Genomic DNA, 19,699 nt, shown 5'->3' on the forward strand with positions numbered 1-19,699 from the left:
AATAAGAGTCATTTGACAGAGACAAATCATGGACTATAAAGGCAGGTTTACAAAGGCCGAGCTAAAGCCGATTGTCGGGAAGGAAGAGTTCCTTCCTGACAGTCGGCTGCTCGTTCAGTGGAAGAGACTACTGCATTTACATGCAGCGATCTCCTTCACGGTATGAGGACGAGGGGTTACTATTGCAATCCCTTGTCCTCATACAGCTGCATTGTTTCAGGGCAGCAGATGACTGTTTAGAAAGCACAATCTGCTGCCCAGAAATAATGATTGATGTGCCTGCACGAATGACAGGATCACTTGAAGAACGAGCGTTTTTGCTTGTTCATCGTATGATCGGCAGCACATTTAGACGGGATTGTTGGGAATGAGTGTTTGCAGGAATGTCCATTCCTGATAATCTTCCCAAATATCTGGCTGTGTAAATCCACCTTTACAGTCCCCAGAGAGTGACAGGCAAGATTCATACAGAGCTTTATCTGTGTCTATAGTGTTACTATCCTTCCTAATGTAGGCCTTATCAAAAAAGGGGTTGTCCAAGATTAGAAAACATGGCCCATACACCCCGCATTTGCTCAAGGCAGGAGGACCAGCCAGTGTGACTTCTCCAAAGAGCGGCTCCACCCATGTGACTCTATATGGGTTTAAGATGCAGTGTTCAAAGTTATTTTGATTCATGATCCAGAACCTGTAAGTAGAAACATCACCTATCACCGTCATGGATAACAGGTTAATGGTGGTGGTTTGGGGCCTACTGTAAATCCTACTGACAGGTTCCCTTTAACAGGAAGACAACCCACAGGGCAATGGAATTTGTCTGACACCAGGTCCATTCTATAGTTCCAGTGAGGATGTTGACATGTTGTATAACCTGCCTCTGTGTATTGACTTGTGACAGTTAACTCCACACTCTTTATCCTACAGGCACAGTTTTCACACATTGGTGCGTCCCTTCATGCAAGGACTCCTTACATCTATCGAGTTCCTGATGATGCAAGACTTTTGGTGTTAATTGCAAACTTACTTTTTGGGATTTTTCCACAGATATTAGCTCATCGCTGTATAAACCAGCCAGAATTTTTTGTAAGGATAAGACCAGTGGCCAAATCTAACTGAAGTGTACTATGTTTTTTTGTTGCACAAGGTTCTTGCAGATTTTTTAAGACACTACCCAATATAATGTGATTTGGTCTGGTTGACACTATTTAAACCTTGCCTTATAGCAAGATGACTAGACAGTGGGATCACGTGTATGTAAATGTCTCACGTTTTATGATGAATTGGTTGTACATTTCTGATGCTTTTGTGTACATAGTGAGCGACTCCTGAAAAAGCTTTATGCAAACGTGCTGAAACAGCATGAAAATTCTCTTCAACATAAAGGCATTCTCTAGGACTTGAATAATGATGGTATAGGCCAGGGATGCTTAACATGCGGTCCTTCAGCTGTTCTAAAACTATATCTCCCACCATGCCCCGCTGTAGGCTGTCAGGGCATGTTGGGAGTTGTAGTTTTGCAACAGCTGGAGGACGGCAGGTTGGTCATCCCTGGTCTAAGCCAAACACATTTGTGGCATGTCTACAGGTAATATCCCTTTAAAGATCCACGGTGCTCCTTACTTATTCATGCACAGTAACTAGTCCATACATGTGGCTGTGCCTGGTAGTGCAGCTCAGTCATTCACAATTCAATGCAACCCATCTGGACTCCCAGGAACAGTCGCCTGTACAGAGGAAACAATGAAGGGGACAGGCTGTGTGAAAGAAATCAATTAAAGTGGTTTTCCAGGAGTACAATACTGATGACCTATCATCAGATCTGTGGCGATCTGACATGTGGCACCCTCATCAGCTATGACCTTCTCACAGCATACTAAGCACAGTGCTGTACGTTAGACAGTGACTGTGCTTGGTACCGCAGCCCAGACCTATTCACTTGAATGGGGCTGAGCTGCACATAGGCCATGTGACCGATGTACAGTGACATCACTGGCCTAGGAAGATGCTGTAGTGCTCACTGGAGCGCCTCGCCATCTTCAAACAGCTGATTGTCAGAGGTTTGGGGAGTCTGATACCTGCCAATCTGATATTGATGTCCTATCCTAAAGATAGATCATACATATTTTACCCGTGGAAACCTCTTTAATTCTACCATTCTTCCTATCCTTAAGATCGCTTTGATCCTTAATGTCATAATAAATATATAGTCTACTGTACATTCTCTTGACAAGAAGAATGAACCCCCATCCAGCTAGCCAACAACTCTTGGACCGTCGATAAGAGGCAGACAATAAGGAAGCATATCTGATATTCAGAGACCCCTCTCCAACTTTGACTGCCATCATTTTGGTTGGCTGGTATGCTCCTGTATGCTTTATACTATAAGACCCCTCTGTATGTGCATGCTGTATGCCACTTTATTGTAATCTTATCCTTTTAAATTGGAGCACTGCAGCCCCTTCATTGTGCTAACTGCCAAGGGTCCTGGGTTTCGGTCTCCCACCGATTAAACACTGCGGGCCTATACTAAGCATAGGATTAAAAATATGAATCCCCTCTTATACAGTACATGTACTCATATGCATTACAATGCAATGCCAGAGACAGATCATGTCTATTCAGTCTGATACAAGTAACTGATTCCATTATCATACATGAGACCTATGACAAGTCAGGAACTCTTTTTATATTTTTTTACATCTTTATTACTGAACCATAATGGACCTTCTCCTGTCATTAACACTTCCATCAATATAATATATGCTTCAAACACAATTATTATTTGTAATTATAACTAACGCCAATGTTTACATAAGTTTTTTAATAACTGTTACATACATTGTAAATTAACTTGTGTGACCTGTTTCCTTCTTCACAATCTTGAACCATAATTTCCAACATACATCAGGAGTGTTCATTTTGTAAAAACAGCAATACAACAATTTACGAGATGTGTTTCAACTACCAACACTGGAAAGGCCAAAGATGCATAAGAGAAGAACAAATGTAAAGAAAATGTTTTTCACGAAAAACTGCAATAAAATAAATAAAATCTATTATCACAATAGCGACATTATTGTTCACAAGAAAATACATTCTGGAATGGCTAATCATTAGTAAATACAACCGCTAGCTTGGTAGATAAGAATTCCATCTTCTACTGAAATTTCTACATTGCCAGGTAAGTGTATAATGTAATGACACAAACTATACATCAAGAAAGGCTACTCCTTCCGGTCTGCCTTATAATCTCCTCTCCCACACTCCTTGTGGAATCCTTTGCTTTTGTGAGGATTGCGGCACGTGAACAGAACAGCCGAGTTGATGAAATCACATGAAGCAAAGTGAGTGGCTGTCAGTGATCCTAATAGGAATCATGTGAAGTATATTCTAACCAAGTAAACCAGGCACAGCATAAAGCACCTCTCGAGTTATCATTACCATATTAGAAGGGTTGTTACTCTTAACCTCTGTGGGTCTCCTGGTGTCAAAGCTGAGGATGGAAGGAGCTGTCAAAGGTAACCCTTTCATTAGCTTTTATTGCGCAGGGGGACATAATGAACACAATCCACTGTAAGGTACCCTCTGATATCTGCAGCTGTCCATTGCAGCTGTAGAGCAGTGTTTCTCAAATCTGATTCTCAAGCATTCCCAAGAGTTTACGTATTAAGGATTTCTCACAGAGGGAACATTATAATGCACTGGCAGTAATGAAATAAGTGCACTTGAGGAATGGAGTTGAGAAACGCTGCTGTAGAGGTGAGATGGCTGTGGTTTTTGTCTCTAAACATAGAATGGCGTTCTGCCCTAACAGGTCATTTTATAAGTTGCTCTTGATACAAGACAACTGCTTTAACATTAAGGCTTATTGCACACAAACGTGTGTGCTCTGTGGCCGTATTGCGGATCTGCAATACACGGGCGCCGTTCCGTGTGCATTCCGTATCACGGATGTGGACCCATTAACTTTGATGGGTCCGCAAATCCGGAGATGCAGAATGGTGCGGAACGGAAGCACAGAACGGAACCCTCCGGAAGCACTACGGAGTTCCTATCTTTTTGCGGAACGACCAGATCGCGGACCCATTAAATTGAATGGGTCTGCGATCTGCTGCGGCTGCCCCACGGTGGGTGTTCGTGCATTGCGGCCCGCAGCACGGCCACGGGGCGCACACGTTCGTGTGCAAGAGGCCTAAAAGAGATGCCCAGTTTATGCAGATGTTTGCAACTTAATGCACTGTATACTGTATTTGTTTTAATAACTAGGTATACCCGGTCTGTAATATTGATGACTTATACTTAGGATAGATAGGGCAACAGGCTTTTCTTATGCTATAACCTTTAAAGAGCCACTATACTTTCACACAATTTTATTTAATAGAGAACGGTGTAGCTAGCAAATTTCTAAATCACTTCACATAAAAACATGCCTGGATCCACCTACAGGTGAAACTCAAAAAATTTGAATATCGTGCAAAAGTTCATTTATTTCAGTAATGCAACTAAAAAGGAGTTGAATATTGTGAAAAGGTTCACTATTCTAGGCTCAAAGTGTCACACTCTAGTCAGCTAATTAATCCATATCCCCTAAGCAAAGGGTACCTGAGATTGTGACTTTGGGGTTTCATAAGCTGTAAGCCATAATCATCCAAATTATAACAAATAAAGGCTTGAAATATCTCGCTTTGCATGTAATGAGTCTATCTCATATATTAGTTTCACCTTTTAAGTTGCATTACTGAAATAAATGAACTTTGCACGATATTCAAATTTTTCGAGTTTCATCTGTAAAAAAAAAAAAAAAGCTGTAAAGTCATAGCAACTAGGGGTCTCACTTCCACCTAAATTGCAGGCAATTGCCTGTTGTCAGGCAAGATCCATCCCTAGTAACAGAAACTCAGAAGACTGCTCACAGGAAGTGGGGTTGTCAGAGCTAGCTGGGTTCATGAGCCTGATAAAAGAACTGCTTCTTTACCACTTCTGAACATCACACCTCTCTGTAAGTGTAATTTATCCCTCCTTATCTGTTCTGTGAGCTCCAAAGCTGTAAACAAACATACTGGGAAGTAAGGGAAAGGATGTCGCAGCATACAGTGCTTGGAATCTTCAATATAAGGGATACACCCCCTGCTTGTGAGAGAAATGCATCTAGCTGTGGAGCTGAAGAGGGGATATCAGGCTTAAAAAAACATTAGGGAAGCCCAAACATAGAACGGAGTTACAGTCTGTATTATAGTCTAGAGCTGCATTCACTATTTTGCTGATTTATTGGAAACTATCAACAAGCTTGTTGTCAGCCACCCCCACCTAATTGGGAGGTCACTGCATAGATGGCATTATCTGCAAGTGCAGGAGCTGTCACTCACATTCCATTTCCATTACTATATAGCTGGTCCAAATGGTAGACAATGGAGACAGCACACTGATCCATTAGTATCTGAATTAGTCCTAAGCGAGTACGGCCGCAAGCTATTTCTCCCAACACTTCAACTAAATATGCATGTTTTCTCAATGAGAAGAAGAGAACAAGCCACTGCCAGAAAAGTCTTCCTTTCCCTTGACATTTTCAGTTGGAAGCAAGCAGTAACACCCCAATGGCTGGTCGGTCTCTCCGGCCGAGGTTCATCTTGTATGTTATGGGAACCTTAATACAGTGGCATGATATTTTATGTCACAGGGTCCATTCACACATCCGCAATTTTTTTCCGTATCCATTCCGGATTTTGCAGACCCATTCATTTTCAATGGGGCCGGAACAGATGCTATGTGCTGTCCGCATCCGCATTTCCTGATCCGCAATTCCGTTCCTGAAAAAAATAGAACATGTCCTATTCTTGACCGCAATTGCGGACAAGAAAAGGCATTTTCTATTATAGTTCCGGCAATGTGCGGTCCGCAAATTGTGGAACGCACATTGCCGGTGTCCGTGTTTTGCGGATCTGCAATTTGCGGACTGCAAAACACCTAAGGACGTGTGAATGGACCCTTAACAGGACTGGCTATTCAAAAGTCGTCTGTTTCACATTTACTTACTCCGCAACCTCAGAATGCTTCTGGATTTCACAAACGGAAATACATACAAAAGTAAATCACGTGCTAGCTAAATAGTATTGACGGCATATAAGAATTCAGCAAACATTCTGTTTAATTAAATTCCCTTTCGCTTTCCTTCTCGAATATGAAGGTTTTTTCTTTACAGTTAATGCAAATATTCCTGTCAACAATAATCTGTACTAAGAACTTGGTATCTGACATTTATGGTGGTGAGCAAGAAAGATACACTGATCTACCCATTATGCCCTGGCAAAGTTACCAGTATTTGCAGGCCTTGCCTATAAAGAATGTCAGCAGAAAATCGCATGACAAAATCAATAGCTACAAATATCTTGTTGAGATCTGGATATTTATCAATGTGTTGTACAGTTTTGTTGCAGTATTATAATACATGTAAGTCAATTCACTTTTTTTTAATTAGAAAGAATAATATTGAAATCTGTGAAGACATAATGTTAGCTAATTAAAGGGCAACATCATGCAACTGAATAAGGGCTTGTTTACACGATCGTATGTGTTCCGTTTCCGTATTGCGGACCGCATATGCGGATCCGCAATACACGGACACTGTTCCATGTGAATTCCGCATCACGGATACGGACCCATTCACTTCAATGGGTCCGCAAATCCAGAGATGCGGAATAGAAGCACGGAACGCTATGGAAGCACTATGGAGTGCTTCCATGGGGTTCCGTTCCGTACTTTCATTCTGCAAAAAGATAGAACTTGCTCTATCTTTTTGCGGAACGGAAGGATGCGGACCCATTCAAGTTGGATGGGTCTGGATCCATCCCGGAGCCTGCACGAACGTTCTCCGTGCATTGGGGACCACAAATTGTGGTGCCCAATGCACGGAACACATACGTTCGTGTGAACAAGCCCTAATGGAAATTAGGCCCCTTGGAGGAGAAACACTTCTGATGCCAGCAAACACAACAAACAGGAACGTGATCTTATGTATACAAACTGACAAATTTCTTTGTGGCAACAATTAAATGTGTTGAGCCATATCAAATCCAAGACTACTAAACTGCGAAATATGGACCTCTTCTCACAGTATGCTGCACTTAGTTAAGTCTGAAAAAAAAATAAAGCAACATGTCAATTTCACATCATTTACAACAGAAAACTCTATGGGGGGAATTTATCATTAGGAGAATATTTGAAGTCAGTTTTGCTTCAGTCTGTGTTGGAGTACTTTGTGCCACATTTATCAAATGTTGCATGTGGTTTGATAAATTTGGTTTGTCCTTAAACCTAACACTTCTGTCTAGAGAAGCTACCGGTACTCCAGTTTTCCTACTCCACCCTGCTCCTGAAGTGAGATTGCGACTTTTTAAAGTCTCAATGATAAATCTGGAGTAAAACTCATTAACATAGCTCACCACGCCCACTTTTCCACCCATATTACAAAACTGGAGTGAGTGGTGTACAGGTGTAAAAAGTCGCAAAATTTTTGCCCTATTTTGCGACTTTTTGATGCCAGAATTCTGGAGTGAAGGTATGATAAATCAGGGCCTATATCTATATAGAGATTTGGGTACCTTAAAGGGATTCTGTCACCTCTTTTTACCCTATAGAGATGCAGACATGCACGGCTAGATCGCCGCTAGCATGTCCGCAATATACCTGTCACATAGCTCTGTGTGGTTTTATTGAGTGTAAAAAATGATTTTATATATATGTAAATCAGCCTGGTAAGGAGCCCAAGGGGGTGTACTAACCGTTCTGGAGCCCAGCCATCCCCCTGTGAAGGAGCCCAGCATCTCCTGTATCCACAAATCTCCTCCTTGCTCACGAAGTCAGATCGCCGTAATCTCGCGGTGCGTGAGCTCGCACAGGAGTGGCTGGGCTCCAGAACGGTTAGTTCCAGCCCCTTGGGCTCCTTACCAGGCTGATTTACATATATATAAAATAATTTTTTACACTGAATAAAACCACACAGAGCTATGGGACAGGTATATTGTGGACATGCTAGTCCGCATCTCTATAGGGTAAAAAGAGGTGACAGAATCCCTTTAAACTGCGTAGGAACATAGGAAACCATTCTCATAACTAAATATAGCTTTCCTCTCACATATGTTGAAGCATTTGTAAGCTTTCTGTGTTGTGCAGGAATGAAAAATTTGAACAATTTAGAAGCTTATTGTTTAGAAAATATTAAAAAGTGATATTTACTATTTTTATAATTTAAAGGTACATTTACATCAGAAAGGGATATTTTGTGAACTGAATATTCATGAAAATTTTTTGCATTTTTGGCTGTTTTTAATTTCGACACTACTTCACCATTGAAAATTAGAGCGATAAAAACTCCTTCATAGATAGGCAATCCATTATCACTTTACTGCTGCTGTGAGGGGAAGAAGTTATTCAAAGGGTAATCCTCCTCATTATACTAGTAGGTGTAGAACTAGGATATCAGTATGACAGATCTATTGTTCTCTTGATAGACCTAGATAAAGATGCTCTAATTGACTCACTCAGAGGAGTCAGGTGCAAGTAAGGCGGGGAGCACTGGGCACTTGCAGCACACTATCCGCCCCTGGGCACTTGCAGCACACTCTCCGCCCCTGGGCACTAGCGATAGGTAATTTGCATATCTTTAAAACTTCATTTTTGGCACTTTGGAGGCTCTGAAAAACTAAACCCGGGTACCATCAGTGTTATGGATCTGCCTCCCACAGAGCTATATAATCAGTTTAAAACATGGTATGTAGGTGACAGACTCCCTTTAAAGGCAAACAAGCAACTCCAATATCTATGCCAGCTACCCAATACTGTTTGGTGGTAGGAATGTATGACAAGCTGTAGTCTGTACAAGTTAATAAGGAACAGCCAATATATAATACTAATATATAATAATTGGTTAAATTGTCTTGTTTACAGGGTAATTTCCAAATCCAACTACTTAATGCACAGACTATGAGGACATTTTATGCACACGGCTTTTCAAGTTAAATTGTATAATTTACATACACATATAATATAGGAACAGTTGAAATACTCAGTTTTTATAGAGATTTACTACAGGATGTACAGTATTACAACTCTAGTAGACGAATGTGTGCAGTGCCTCGGTTCACACGGGTAATTGACTGTATGCTCACCAAATCTTGCCTGTGTGCCACTAGATTTATAATTTCTCTTTAGCATCTGTGCATTTCTTACGGCCCCCAACTCTTGCATATACATTCTGTAAGAAAATCACAGAACACCTTGTATCAAACCTTTTGTTCAAGTGGACAACGTTTTGGTGTACTTTGCATGCTGGATACAGGTTGAGGCCAAAAATACATTCCATTTACAGTGAGTAAAAACCTAGACAGCCAACTTCACACAACAAGGATGCATTATGATTTATACTTCTGTGAGTTTTAATGTAGATTGTATGGGAACAGTAGAAAGATGGAATAGAGCTCATACGGTACGTTTATAAAGAACAGCTTTATACATCTGACTATGGGATCCACTCTAACATTTAAAAAGTTTAACTGGCCTTATACATGGCCCCCAATAAATATGGAAGCTTGGATAGCAGACAGGGCCGGTAGTCCATAGACCGCTCCCAGAGAAATTGGCAGAATCTGCTGAAATTTATCTAGTCACTCTAGTTACTAAAATATACTACATTGGAGGTTGTATAACAGCATAATTTGGCCTTCAGAAGGACGTGTGAGACCAAAATAATACTATTGCTTGCCCTAAGTCATGGACAGTAGTAAAAAAGTATTTTCTCTACAACAGCTGCATACAATTGTAGTTATGACCCATCAGTTCTGTCTATATAGCTGAAGCTTGAATACTTCAAAATTATAAATGCATGAGGACCGAGATAATTCATGTCAATAAAATGAAATGCGTACTGGTAAATAACGGTTGTATGAAAATGGCTTCATATAATAGAGAAGATTTAAAAGGAGATCATTGTAAAAGGCAGAACTGAGGTCACAAGTGCTTCTCCAGGCTGATTACCCAGTAACATATCATGAGGCAAAACACCATTGTTGTGCGGGAAAAAAAAACCTCCAAAAAAAAAGATCATTAGTTGATGACATAGAAATGATTTTATGATAGAGGGTACACAAAACAGTAAAGTTGGCCATACACTCCAGATTTTGGTTTGCCAAAAAAGTCGATTTAAAACCATTTTCTGTCATCCATCAGCAACTTTTGTCCAAACTGAATCTGTAACTTATCACCTTGTTTTAAAAGATGAAAACTCTGAAATCCCTAATGTATGGAAGGCTCGGTACAGTGCTCAATCAAACTATCACAGATTGTTAGGCAAATGTTACTGTGGTTTGTAATTCACTGCCCATATGCTTTGTCTACAGTTTCTTAGAAAAGCATTAGTTTACATTTCTGCCACTGAATGTACTTCCTCTTCTGTCTATAATACTATTGTGTTACATTATAGACATCCATATGTTAGCTGTATACTGACATTGATTTGATGACCTTTTTGTGAGCAAAGTAACTTTTTCACGTTTCCAGTCTTGCTACCGCCCTGCCTTCTGCTGCCTGCCATGTGTCATAAAATAAGTGTGCATTACATAGATTCTTGCAGCAGGCAGATAACTGACTGCTGTCATTTATTGAACTTTTTCTGAATGGAAACTGAAATCAAGTCATTTATTTCCATGGTGTCATTTGCATTTTTATTTAATCTGAACCCCTGACCTAGCTTCATCGTTGTTACTTCAACTACAATTCCTTCTTTGTGCTCAGATTCACTTTGTTTTTCTACTATGTAAGAAGGTTATATAGCTAGTCACCCCAAGAGTTTCCTTCTTTGTATTCCAAACACATCTTTCCTGTGTTCATCTTTCAAGTGAAGGTTATTTTACGCCCCCAACGATAAAAATAGTAAATATGTTCTAAGACAGATATAAATGGGAACAGAGATCCCCCTGGTTTTCCCCACAAAGATCCCCCTGGAAGGCCTACACTTGCCTGGGATTGTAAATGTCGTTGAACATGGCATGCAGACTATGGAGGGACAGGCAATTCTTCACTAGTCAGTGGTATGATGTCAATAAGCCTGGTCCAGAAGGTACAAGCAATCATTTTTACTATGACTGCAGTTCATCGTGTGCTTGTGCTTTGTTACTTTCTGTATCCCGTGGATTAAGAATGCTATGTTTCCTAAAAATCCATGTGTAACAAAATGATATTTAAAATCTGTGACTTCGATGGTGGCTCAGTGGACAATATCTGCATAGAGTTTGTATGTTCTCCCCGTGTTTGCAAATGCCCAAAACAACTTGTGTTTACAATAGGTGATAAACCCATAAACGGGTTGTCCAGCTATGACGGCTGAACAGTGCTATAGCCTAAATACAAAAGGTACTCGCCTTCGCCTTGCCACTATTCCAGTGCTGAGGGTCCGGTCTGGCTCCTTCCGGTCCCCAGTGTGTGTATGTCTGGACAGGGCCACGTGCGCCAGTGTAGAGGATAAATGGCCTCATCGGTGACATGTGCCCAAGAGGCACATAACCCAGCAATGATGTGCAAGTTGGTGATATGTCAAATTTGAGGCCAGTGATTGTCTACAGTGCCACACGTGACACCCGTCTGGAATTTACAAGCTGGGGACCGGAAGTAATATCAGATGATATAGTCTGTCTGCCTTTCTCCTATCTAGGATCTAGGGCAGCCAGTCAGTTCTGAGAGAAAGTCTAAATAGCTAAATATATACCCAGAACAGAAAGCTAGCTATAGCTAGAGCTCAATATAGTCTTGGTGTTGGAACAGAGCAGCAGGGAGCAAGTGAGTGACTTTTTTTATATTGGATACAGTGTGCCCTGACTGCAAATGTCAGTGAAAAGAAAGGTGGGGTGTATTGAATTTTATCATGACCAATCCTTTATTCTCCCTAGATATGCATATAATTCACTGACAGAGGTGTCTGGCTTTGGCTTATTTCTCGCTCTGCACTGAGAACACCTGCATGCTCAGCAGAACCAAGTATGCATGTGTAGAGGGGTCAGGAGGGATAGCCATTCGTCTGAAAACTAAGTGACGTGTATGGCAAGCTTTACACTTTGGCTCATGAACTGCTAAACTTGTTCCTTGTATTTAAGTTCCAAAGTTGATGCTCTTATGATAAGCATTATTCATAGTGTTGTTTTTGTTTCAGGCAGGTTTGTGTCTTCTGGCACTTGTTATGATGAGAGTGATAACAGCAGTTATTTTTATTATCAGCTATTCATTAAGTAGGGATGCCGACCTAATAAATAATTGGATTTGTTCATGGAAATAGATTTTGCGGACAGACCGGTGCCTTTGCACCATACTAAAGAGGAACGAGTCCACAGCCTTGTGGATAGACTATATTGAGCACTAGCTATATCCAGCTTTCTGTTCTGGGTATCCATTTAGCTATTTAGACTTCTCTCTTAGAACCAATAGGCTGCGTTAGATGGAAGAAAGGCAGGCAGACAGACAATATCATCTGATCATACTTTCTCTATATTAAAGGGGTATTCCCATCTTGGTCATCATGTTGTATTCGAGCCAGCGGAGGACCGGGACTTCAGAAGGGGTGAGTATTTTTTTTACATGCACCACCAATGATTGGGGGCTGATGGAGGCACTTGGGGGGCAATTTAAGGCTGATGGGAGCATATTTGAGGCATATGGGGGGCTAACTGAGGCATATGGGGGCTGATTGAGGCATATTGAGGCATATGGAGGCTGATGGGGGGCTGTTTGAGGCATATGGGAAAATAGATGTAGTAGAGCTGAATATGCGCTGTTCTGACACAGTGCTGGTTGAAGAGATAAACAGACAGATGTAGCAGAGCTGTATATGTAACTTTTCAGACCCAGTGCTAGCGGGGGAGTAGAATAAAGATGTAGCAGGGCTGTATAGGAAGCCATTCAGCCAAAGTGATGTTAGGGGACTGGAGAAGACACATGTAGCTGAGCTGTATATGCATCTATAAAGATACATAGTGTAAGGTTTATACACAACTGGAGTACAGCTGTAATGGAAACAAATCTGCATCAGTGCTGGTGGGTGGGGGTTGGTTAAGCTTTTGAGCTAATGTATAATATGGAATTATAGTTTTGTTTGAGGCTGATGGGGCTGTTTGAGGCTGATTGGGGCTGTTTGAGGCTGATTGGGGCTGTTTGAGGCATATGGGGGCTATTTGAGGCTGATGGGGGCTGTATGAGGCTGATGGGGGGCTGTATGAGGCTGATGGGGGCTGTTTTAGGCATATGGGGCTGATGGAGGCACTTGGGGGCTGATGGATGTAGCAGAGCTGAATATGCTGCTGTTCAGCCATAGTTCTAATGGGGAAGGGAATAGACAGATGTAGCAGAGCTGTATATGTGTCGGGTCAGCATCAATGCTGGTGGAAGAGAGAAACTGATGTAGCAGGCTGTATATGTTGCGGGTCAGCATCAATGCTGGTGGAAGAGAGAAAATGATGTAGCAGAGCTGTATATGTTGCGGGTCAGCATCAATGCTGGTGGAAGAGAGAAACTGATGTAGCAGAGCTGTATATGTTGCGGGTCAGCATCAATGCTGGTGGAAGAGAGAAACTGATGTAGCAGAGCTGCATATGTTGCGGGTCAGCATCAATGCTGGTGGAAGAGAGAAACTGATGTAGCAGAGCTGTATATGTTGCGGGTCAGCATCAATGCTGGTGGAAGAGAGAAACTGATGTAGCAGAGCTGAATATGTGCTGTTCTGACACAGTGCTGGTTGAAGAGATAAACAGACAGATGTAGCAGAGCAGTATATGTAACTTTTCAGACCCAGTGCTAGCGGGGGAGTAGAATAAAGATGTAGCAGGGCTGTATAGGAAGCCATTCAGCCAAAGTGATGTTAGGGGACTGGAGAAGACACATGTAGCTGAGCTGTATATGCATCTATAAAGATACATAGTGTAAGGTTTATACACAACTGGAGTACAGCTGTAATGGAAACAAATCTGCATCAGTGCTGGTGGGTGGGGGTTGGTCAAGCTTTTGAGCTAATGTATAATATGGAATTATAGTTTTTGATGCACAGAATGGGTTTGTAAAAGATCAGAGATTTTGTGTGTAAAACTGCATGACAGCCACATGTTACTGTACACTGAGCTCACTTCACATGGCTCTCTGATGATTCCCCAGCAGGGGGGGCCTCATAGACACTGCAGGCTGCCAGACTCATGAGTCATACTCTTCACATGAACTAGCAAGCAAGGACTGAGCTCTCAGTGTGATGTCATAAGGAGGCGTGGCCGGCCTTCACTCTAACTGCCTAAGCCCGCCCAGCCTTAGCAGCAGAAAACCAGGAAGTGAACAGCTAGCTGGCAGCAATTGAGGATGAAGTAGCAAGATGAGAATACCTCTTTAAGTGTCTTTCCTTTTAGATTAATAACCTGGTAAATCCACTGAAACAGAAATAACCATTTTATTCCTATATGATACATAGATGTCCATGTGACCATCTTCAACTAGCTCTGCCTCTCTGAGGAGAGCCAACTACAACCAAAGCTGCTTCAGTGACTGTTTGGGGTCTCGGCACCCAGACCCTCACTTATTAAAACCTCTGACATGTCACTGTGGCATATCAAAAGCTTTGTGAAAGGGAAGTTCCTCTTTAACAGTAGAAGACCATGTTTAGTCTCAAATATATAGCCAGTCAAGTTCCTGTGCTTACACCGTAACATCTGTCATAGGCTGAATGCACACGGCCGTGGAACACGGATGTGAGTGGTCTGTGGTATCCCGACCTGGCATCCTGCTGAGAGCAGGAGCGCACGGCGTCATTGGTTGCTATGACGCCGTGCGCTTCATGCCGCCGCTGCACTACAGTAATACACTTGTATGGATCATACCAGTACGCTGTACTGCAGCGGCGACACGAAGCGCACGACAGCATGATAGCAAACAATGACGCCGTGCACTCCTGCTCTCAGCAGGATGCCAGGTCGGGATACCACAGACCACTCACATCCGTGTTCCACGGCTGTGTGCATTCGGCCATACCCTGCTGCTATACCATCCATAAAACATATGTAACCGTACCCCGGAACTGCTTTTCTGCACATCTGATGCATTTTTTGTGTCATTATCCGCATCACCAGCCTCTGAACCACTCTTATTTTCTTCATCTTTGCTGTCCTTTTCTCCTTCGTCTCCTGAAGATTTCCGAGAAAGCTTGGATGGTTTCTGAAATGGTTATATAAGTGGAACAAATGTAAAAAGTGTTAAATAAGTGTTTCAGTATGCCTTACATACCATACAGTGTTAGGCCCCTTTCACACGAGCGAGTTTTCCATGCGGCTGCAATGCTTGATGTGAACGCATAGCACCTGCACTGAATCCTAACCCAATAATTTGAATAGGTCTGTGTACATGAGCATTTTTTTTTCACGCATCAGTTCTGCGTTGCGTGAAAAACTCTGCATGTTATATATTCTGCATTTTTCACTCAGCCCTGGCCCCATAGAGGTGAATGGGGCTTCAGTGAAAAACGCACTGCATCCGTAAGCAAGTCCGGATGCAATGCGTTTTTCACTGATGGTTGCTAGGAGATGTTGTTTGTAAACCTTCAGTTTTTTATCATGCGTGTGAAAAACGCATCAAAATGCATTGTACCCGCGTGGAAAAAATTTAACAACTGAACGCAATTGCATACAAAACTGACTGAACTTGCTTGCAAAATGGTGCGAGTTTCACTGAGCGCACCCTGAACGCATCCGGAGCCAATCCGTATCGTTCTTGTGAAAGGGGCCTTAGGCTCTGTTCATATTTCCACTGGTGGCTGTGTACTGAGCCTAAGGCCTCTTGCACACGACCGTATGTATTTTGCGGTCTGCAAAAAAACGGATCCTCAAAAAAAAACAGATGACATCCGTGTGCATTCCGTATTTTGCGGAACGGAGCAGCTGGCCCCTAATAGAACAGTACTATCCTTGTCCGTAATGCGGACAACAATAGGAAATGTTCTATTTTTTAGCGGAACGGAAATACGGAAATGGAATGCACACGGAGAACCTTCCGTTTTTTTTGCAGACCAATTGAAATGAATGGTTACGTATACGCTCCGCAAAAAAAAACTTAACGAACACAGAAAGAAAATACGTTCGTGTGCAAGAGGCCTATGTGATCTTCTGGGGGCGATACATTGACGATATTTTGATCTTTTAAGACCTTTGTGCAGCATTTTAATTCTAATGATATAGGTCTTAGATTCACACACGAGATCCATGATCAATGTTTTGCCTTCCTTGACATCTATCTATAAAACCAAGAAAAATGGGGAACTATGTACCGAGACGTATCGGAAGCAGACATCGACAAATAGTCTTTTTAGGTGGGACAGCTACCAAACCCCTAAAAAAAAGCATCCCTAAAGGACAGTACCTGCGTATTAGAAGGAATTGTTCTACATTTGAATCATTTAGAACACAAGCGAGTGATCTACGGGAACATTTCTCCCAAAGGGGTTATCCTCCCGAGATCCTGAAAGATGCATTTGTACACTCCTTACAAAAAGACAGACATTCCCTCCTTGCCTCTAGCCCCTGTCCTAAAAAGGAAGATAAGACTATGAGGATAATTGGTACATTTGACAAACAAAATTTCTGGGTCTTGGGTATTTTGAGGAGATATTGGGGGATCTTGTTGTCCGACCCTGATATAAGTGATCTTATCCCCACACAACCACTAGTCACTTATAGAAGAGGTAGGTCAATTAAGGACAGATTGGTACACAGTCATTATACAAAACCGCATGGAACAGATACCTGGTTAGATTGTAAACCGTATGGCACCTTTAAATGAGGAAATTACTTTATCTGCTGCCCCATGATCCTTAAGTCTACCACCTTTACTAGTGTTTCGACGGGCATTACCTACAAAATTCGAGATTTAGCAAATTATAAGACTCAGGGCGTGGTCTATATGTGCACTTGTGAATGTCCCCTTAACTACGTCAGGAAAACAAAGCGCGAACTGAGACGTAGGGTAGGTGATCATTTTGGAGATATTAGTCACAATCGTGACAAACCCATAGCATGCCATGTTCTGGAATATCATAATGGTGACTACATGACAATTAAATTTCAAGTAATTGAGGTAATCCGTCGATCCCCTAGGGGTGGTGACTCGGATAAAAGGATTCTTTGCAAAGAGGCCCAGTGGATACACCGTCTTAAAACGGTGTCCCCCCTGCGCCTCAATGAACAAATATCTTTTGCCTGTTTTCTTTAATGTCTCCCTTGTTTCTTGTGTCTTGCTAATAATATTTTGGTCACTCAATTTGTACACTGGTTAATCTGCTTTGTGTATCAGACCATGATAGGTCATATGTGTACATTTGCATCGTACTGGGGTTCCTGGGATTATGGGTATCCCCCCTTATCCCTGGATTAATAATTTTTCCCCATTTCCCTCACTTCATGTATTATATTTTTTTGCTACCTAGTTGTGACGGACTGCACCGTCAATGGGGCTGCTGGAGAAGCCTGAGGGCTTGCCTCCTTCCTACAGACTATGGACCCAGAACTATGGAGATCCCCCTCAGACCTCTTAGGGTTACAAGGAACTATTAACCCTGATTTATGTGTGGAATTATAGGCCACATCTTTCCTATTGTCCATTAAAGGTGCAGAGTGTGAATCCCGCAACACAAAAAGGGTTAACTCTGCACTGAGACTCCCAATGAATGTGTTAGTTTATTTGTCCCTTTGTTCTATTGTGTTAGTGATGGGATTAAGATAGCTGACTCTAGGAGTAGCCGACTCCGGTGTAGCGGAGTAAATCACCCTATGATACACTCAGGAGATAATCCCATCACATGTGTCTCCTCTCTCCCTATTCTTTCATTAAGACACTGGGGAAGGGATGTCTGTTTGCATGCTGTTCATGTTTGATTGAGTTATGTTGTTAGACTTCTTGAACTGTATATATACTGAGTTGGTCTTCAATAAAGAGAGTTCTTGATTTGTTTCACCCTCAACATAAGTGTCTCATCTCATGTTTGGGGGGAACAGCTATATTTACTCTGGGGATTGCTATCAGTATTATACTCCCCTGGGATTACAACAACGGTTCTACCCACTGGAAGCTGGATCCTTGGGCCCAGGGTGGGTGGAGGACAGCGAGACCCCAGCCAAGCTGTAAAGCTGGAAGTGGGGACTACAATGCTGATGGTGTCCGGTGGAGTGCTTGGAAGTCCCTGTGAGCACTAGGAAGCATTGATTGGCAGAGGCACCCAGTCGGGGTGCCAAGCGGTCCGTCACACTAGTTATTTAGCATTTATGCGCAACTCTTCCTGTTATTTTTCGCCATGTATGGAGATAGAACAGCTCCAATAATAATTGGAAAGCTTGTGGCAATCTAATCTCTTACATGCGGCGGTCCATAGCGCTCCCCTGTGCGCTTCACGGACCGGAAGTGCGGTCCAATCCCCGGAAGTTGCCCTCCTGTGCGCTTCACGGACCGGAAGTGCGGTCCATTCACCTGAACTTGCCCTCCTCTCCGGTTTATGTGCGGAGTTTCGCTTCTTCCTTTGTAAGGCTGGTTTTATTTACTTGCCATCTATCTATATCGGCTCTCATTGAAGAGATTTTTGAACTAACTAGATAGTTACATTCATATCTTATCATTTTGGAAAGCATATGCGTTCCATTTACCGGAAATAGGGCAGAGTTTTCATCTCCTTTGGTATGACACGCCCCTTAGAGCGGGAGTGCCATTTTCAAACACCGGTAATAAATCAAGTATAAAAGAGGGAGCTTTTTGGGCATACATCTGCGCCTACATCATCTTTGGTAGCCATTATCTGTGATTTTATCTGATAGTCTCTTAGTCCTCTGATGAACCATTGCTATCACTAATGGGGAAACGCAACGGGACTCAGCTTGACAACTTTATTCAGGGCTTCCTAGGGCATTTTTGAGGGTTTAGCCACCGAGAAGTGTGGGAGGTGAAGTGACTGTACGGTAAAAATATTTTTATACTTTACAAGTATGGACGTTTTGAGGTTTATTTTTTTTAACTGTTAATGGTTTTTTTTGGTAAAGGGGGGTGATTTTTTCTTTTTTTAAATATTTTTAAAAACTTTTTTTATACCTTTTAACAGTTCCCATAGGGAACTATAACAAGTAATCATTAGTTTGGGGTCTATTACAATTACACTAAGGTAATTATTCATTATCAGATATATGCCAATTTTTGGCATATATCTGGTGGAGATTGTGGTGCAAAGGGTAATTGTGCCGTAATCTGTGACTTTTCCCCACTCATGGACGGATGTGATATGATGGATCTCAATAGCGGAAAGTGAAAGCGCAGGAGTGAAAGTAGCTTATGGCCTGCACAAAGGGCATCTAAAACGCCAGTCTTCATAAATGACCCCAGAATTTTTTTTGGAACTAGTGTGCGTCAGCCTCGTATCACTCAGGAGTACAGAGGCTGCTGCACACACACTCCAGCTCCCGCAATGCTCGCTAGGGGGAGCCGGCGCAAGGTCGGGAGCGCACGCTCCCAGTTTCTGACCTACCGGATGCCGTGGTTACATTTGACCACGGCATCTGAGGGGTAAATGTATGCGATCGATGTTATTAAATTGATCGCATACCTTAGTCCCGGGTGCCTGCTGTTTAAAACAGCAGGCACCCGGTGACTATGCTGC

The 19,699-nt window shown here is 42.2% G+C and overlaps 2 protein-coding genes across 3 annotated transcripts in view; one reads left to right on the plus strand and one right to left on the minus strand.

The window, feature by feature from the left end:
* The window catches only part of TM6SF1 (transmembrane 6 superfamily member 1), a 106,826-nt gene extending 102,858 nt beyond the window's left edge, over positions 1-3,968 (plus strand). For both annotated transcript variants that reach the window (XM_040414059.1, XM_040414060.1), the window contains one exon: positions 925-3,968. In XM_040414059.1, coding sequence (XP_040269993.1) covers positions 925-1,116 — 192 coding nt within the window. In that variant the 3' untranslated portion in view covers positions 1,117-3,968. The remainder of the gene's footprint in view (positions 1-924) is intronic.
* A 2,853-nt stretch (positions 3,969-6,821) lies between these two features.
* The window catches only part of HDGFL3 (HDGF like 3), a 57,523-nt gene continuing 44,645 nt past the window's right edge, over positions 6,822-19,699 (minus strand). The window contains exons 6-8 of the mRNA XM_040414061.1: positions 15,085-15,228; positions 9,165-9,250; positions 6,822-7,131 (exon numbers count right to left, since the gene is read on the minus strand). Of these exons, the coding sequence (XP_040269995.1) occupies positions 9,191-9,250; positions 15,085-15,228 (204 nt within the window). The 3' untranslated portion in view covers positions 6,822-7,131; positions 9,165-9,190. The remainder of the gene's footprint in view (positions 7,132-9,164; positions 9,251-15,084; positions 15,229-19,699) is intronic.

This window comes from Bufo bufo, chromosome 1, assembly GCF_905171765.1.
Source record: "Bufo bufo chromosome 1, aBufBuf1.1, whole genome shotgun sequence".
Lineage (NCBI taxonomy): Eukaryota > Metazoa > Chordata > Amphibia > Anura > Bufonidae > Bufo > Bufo bufo.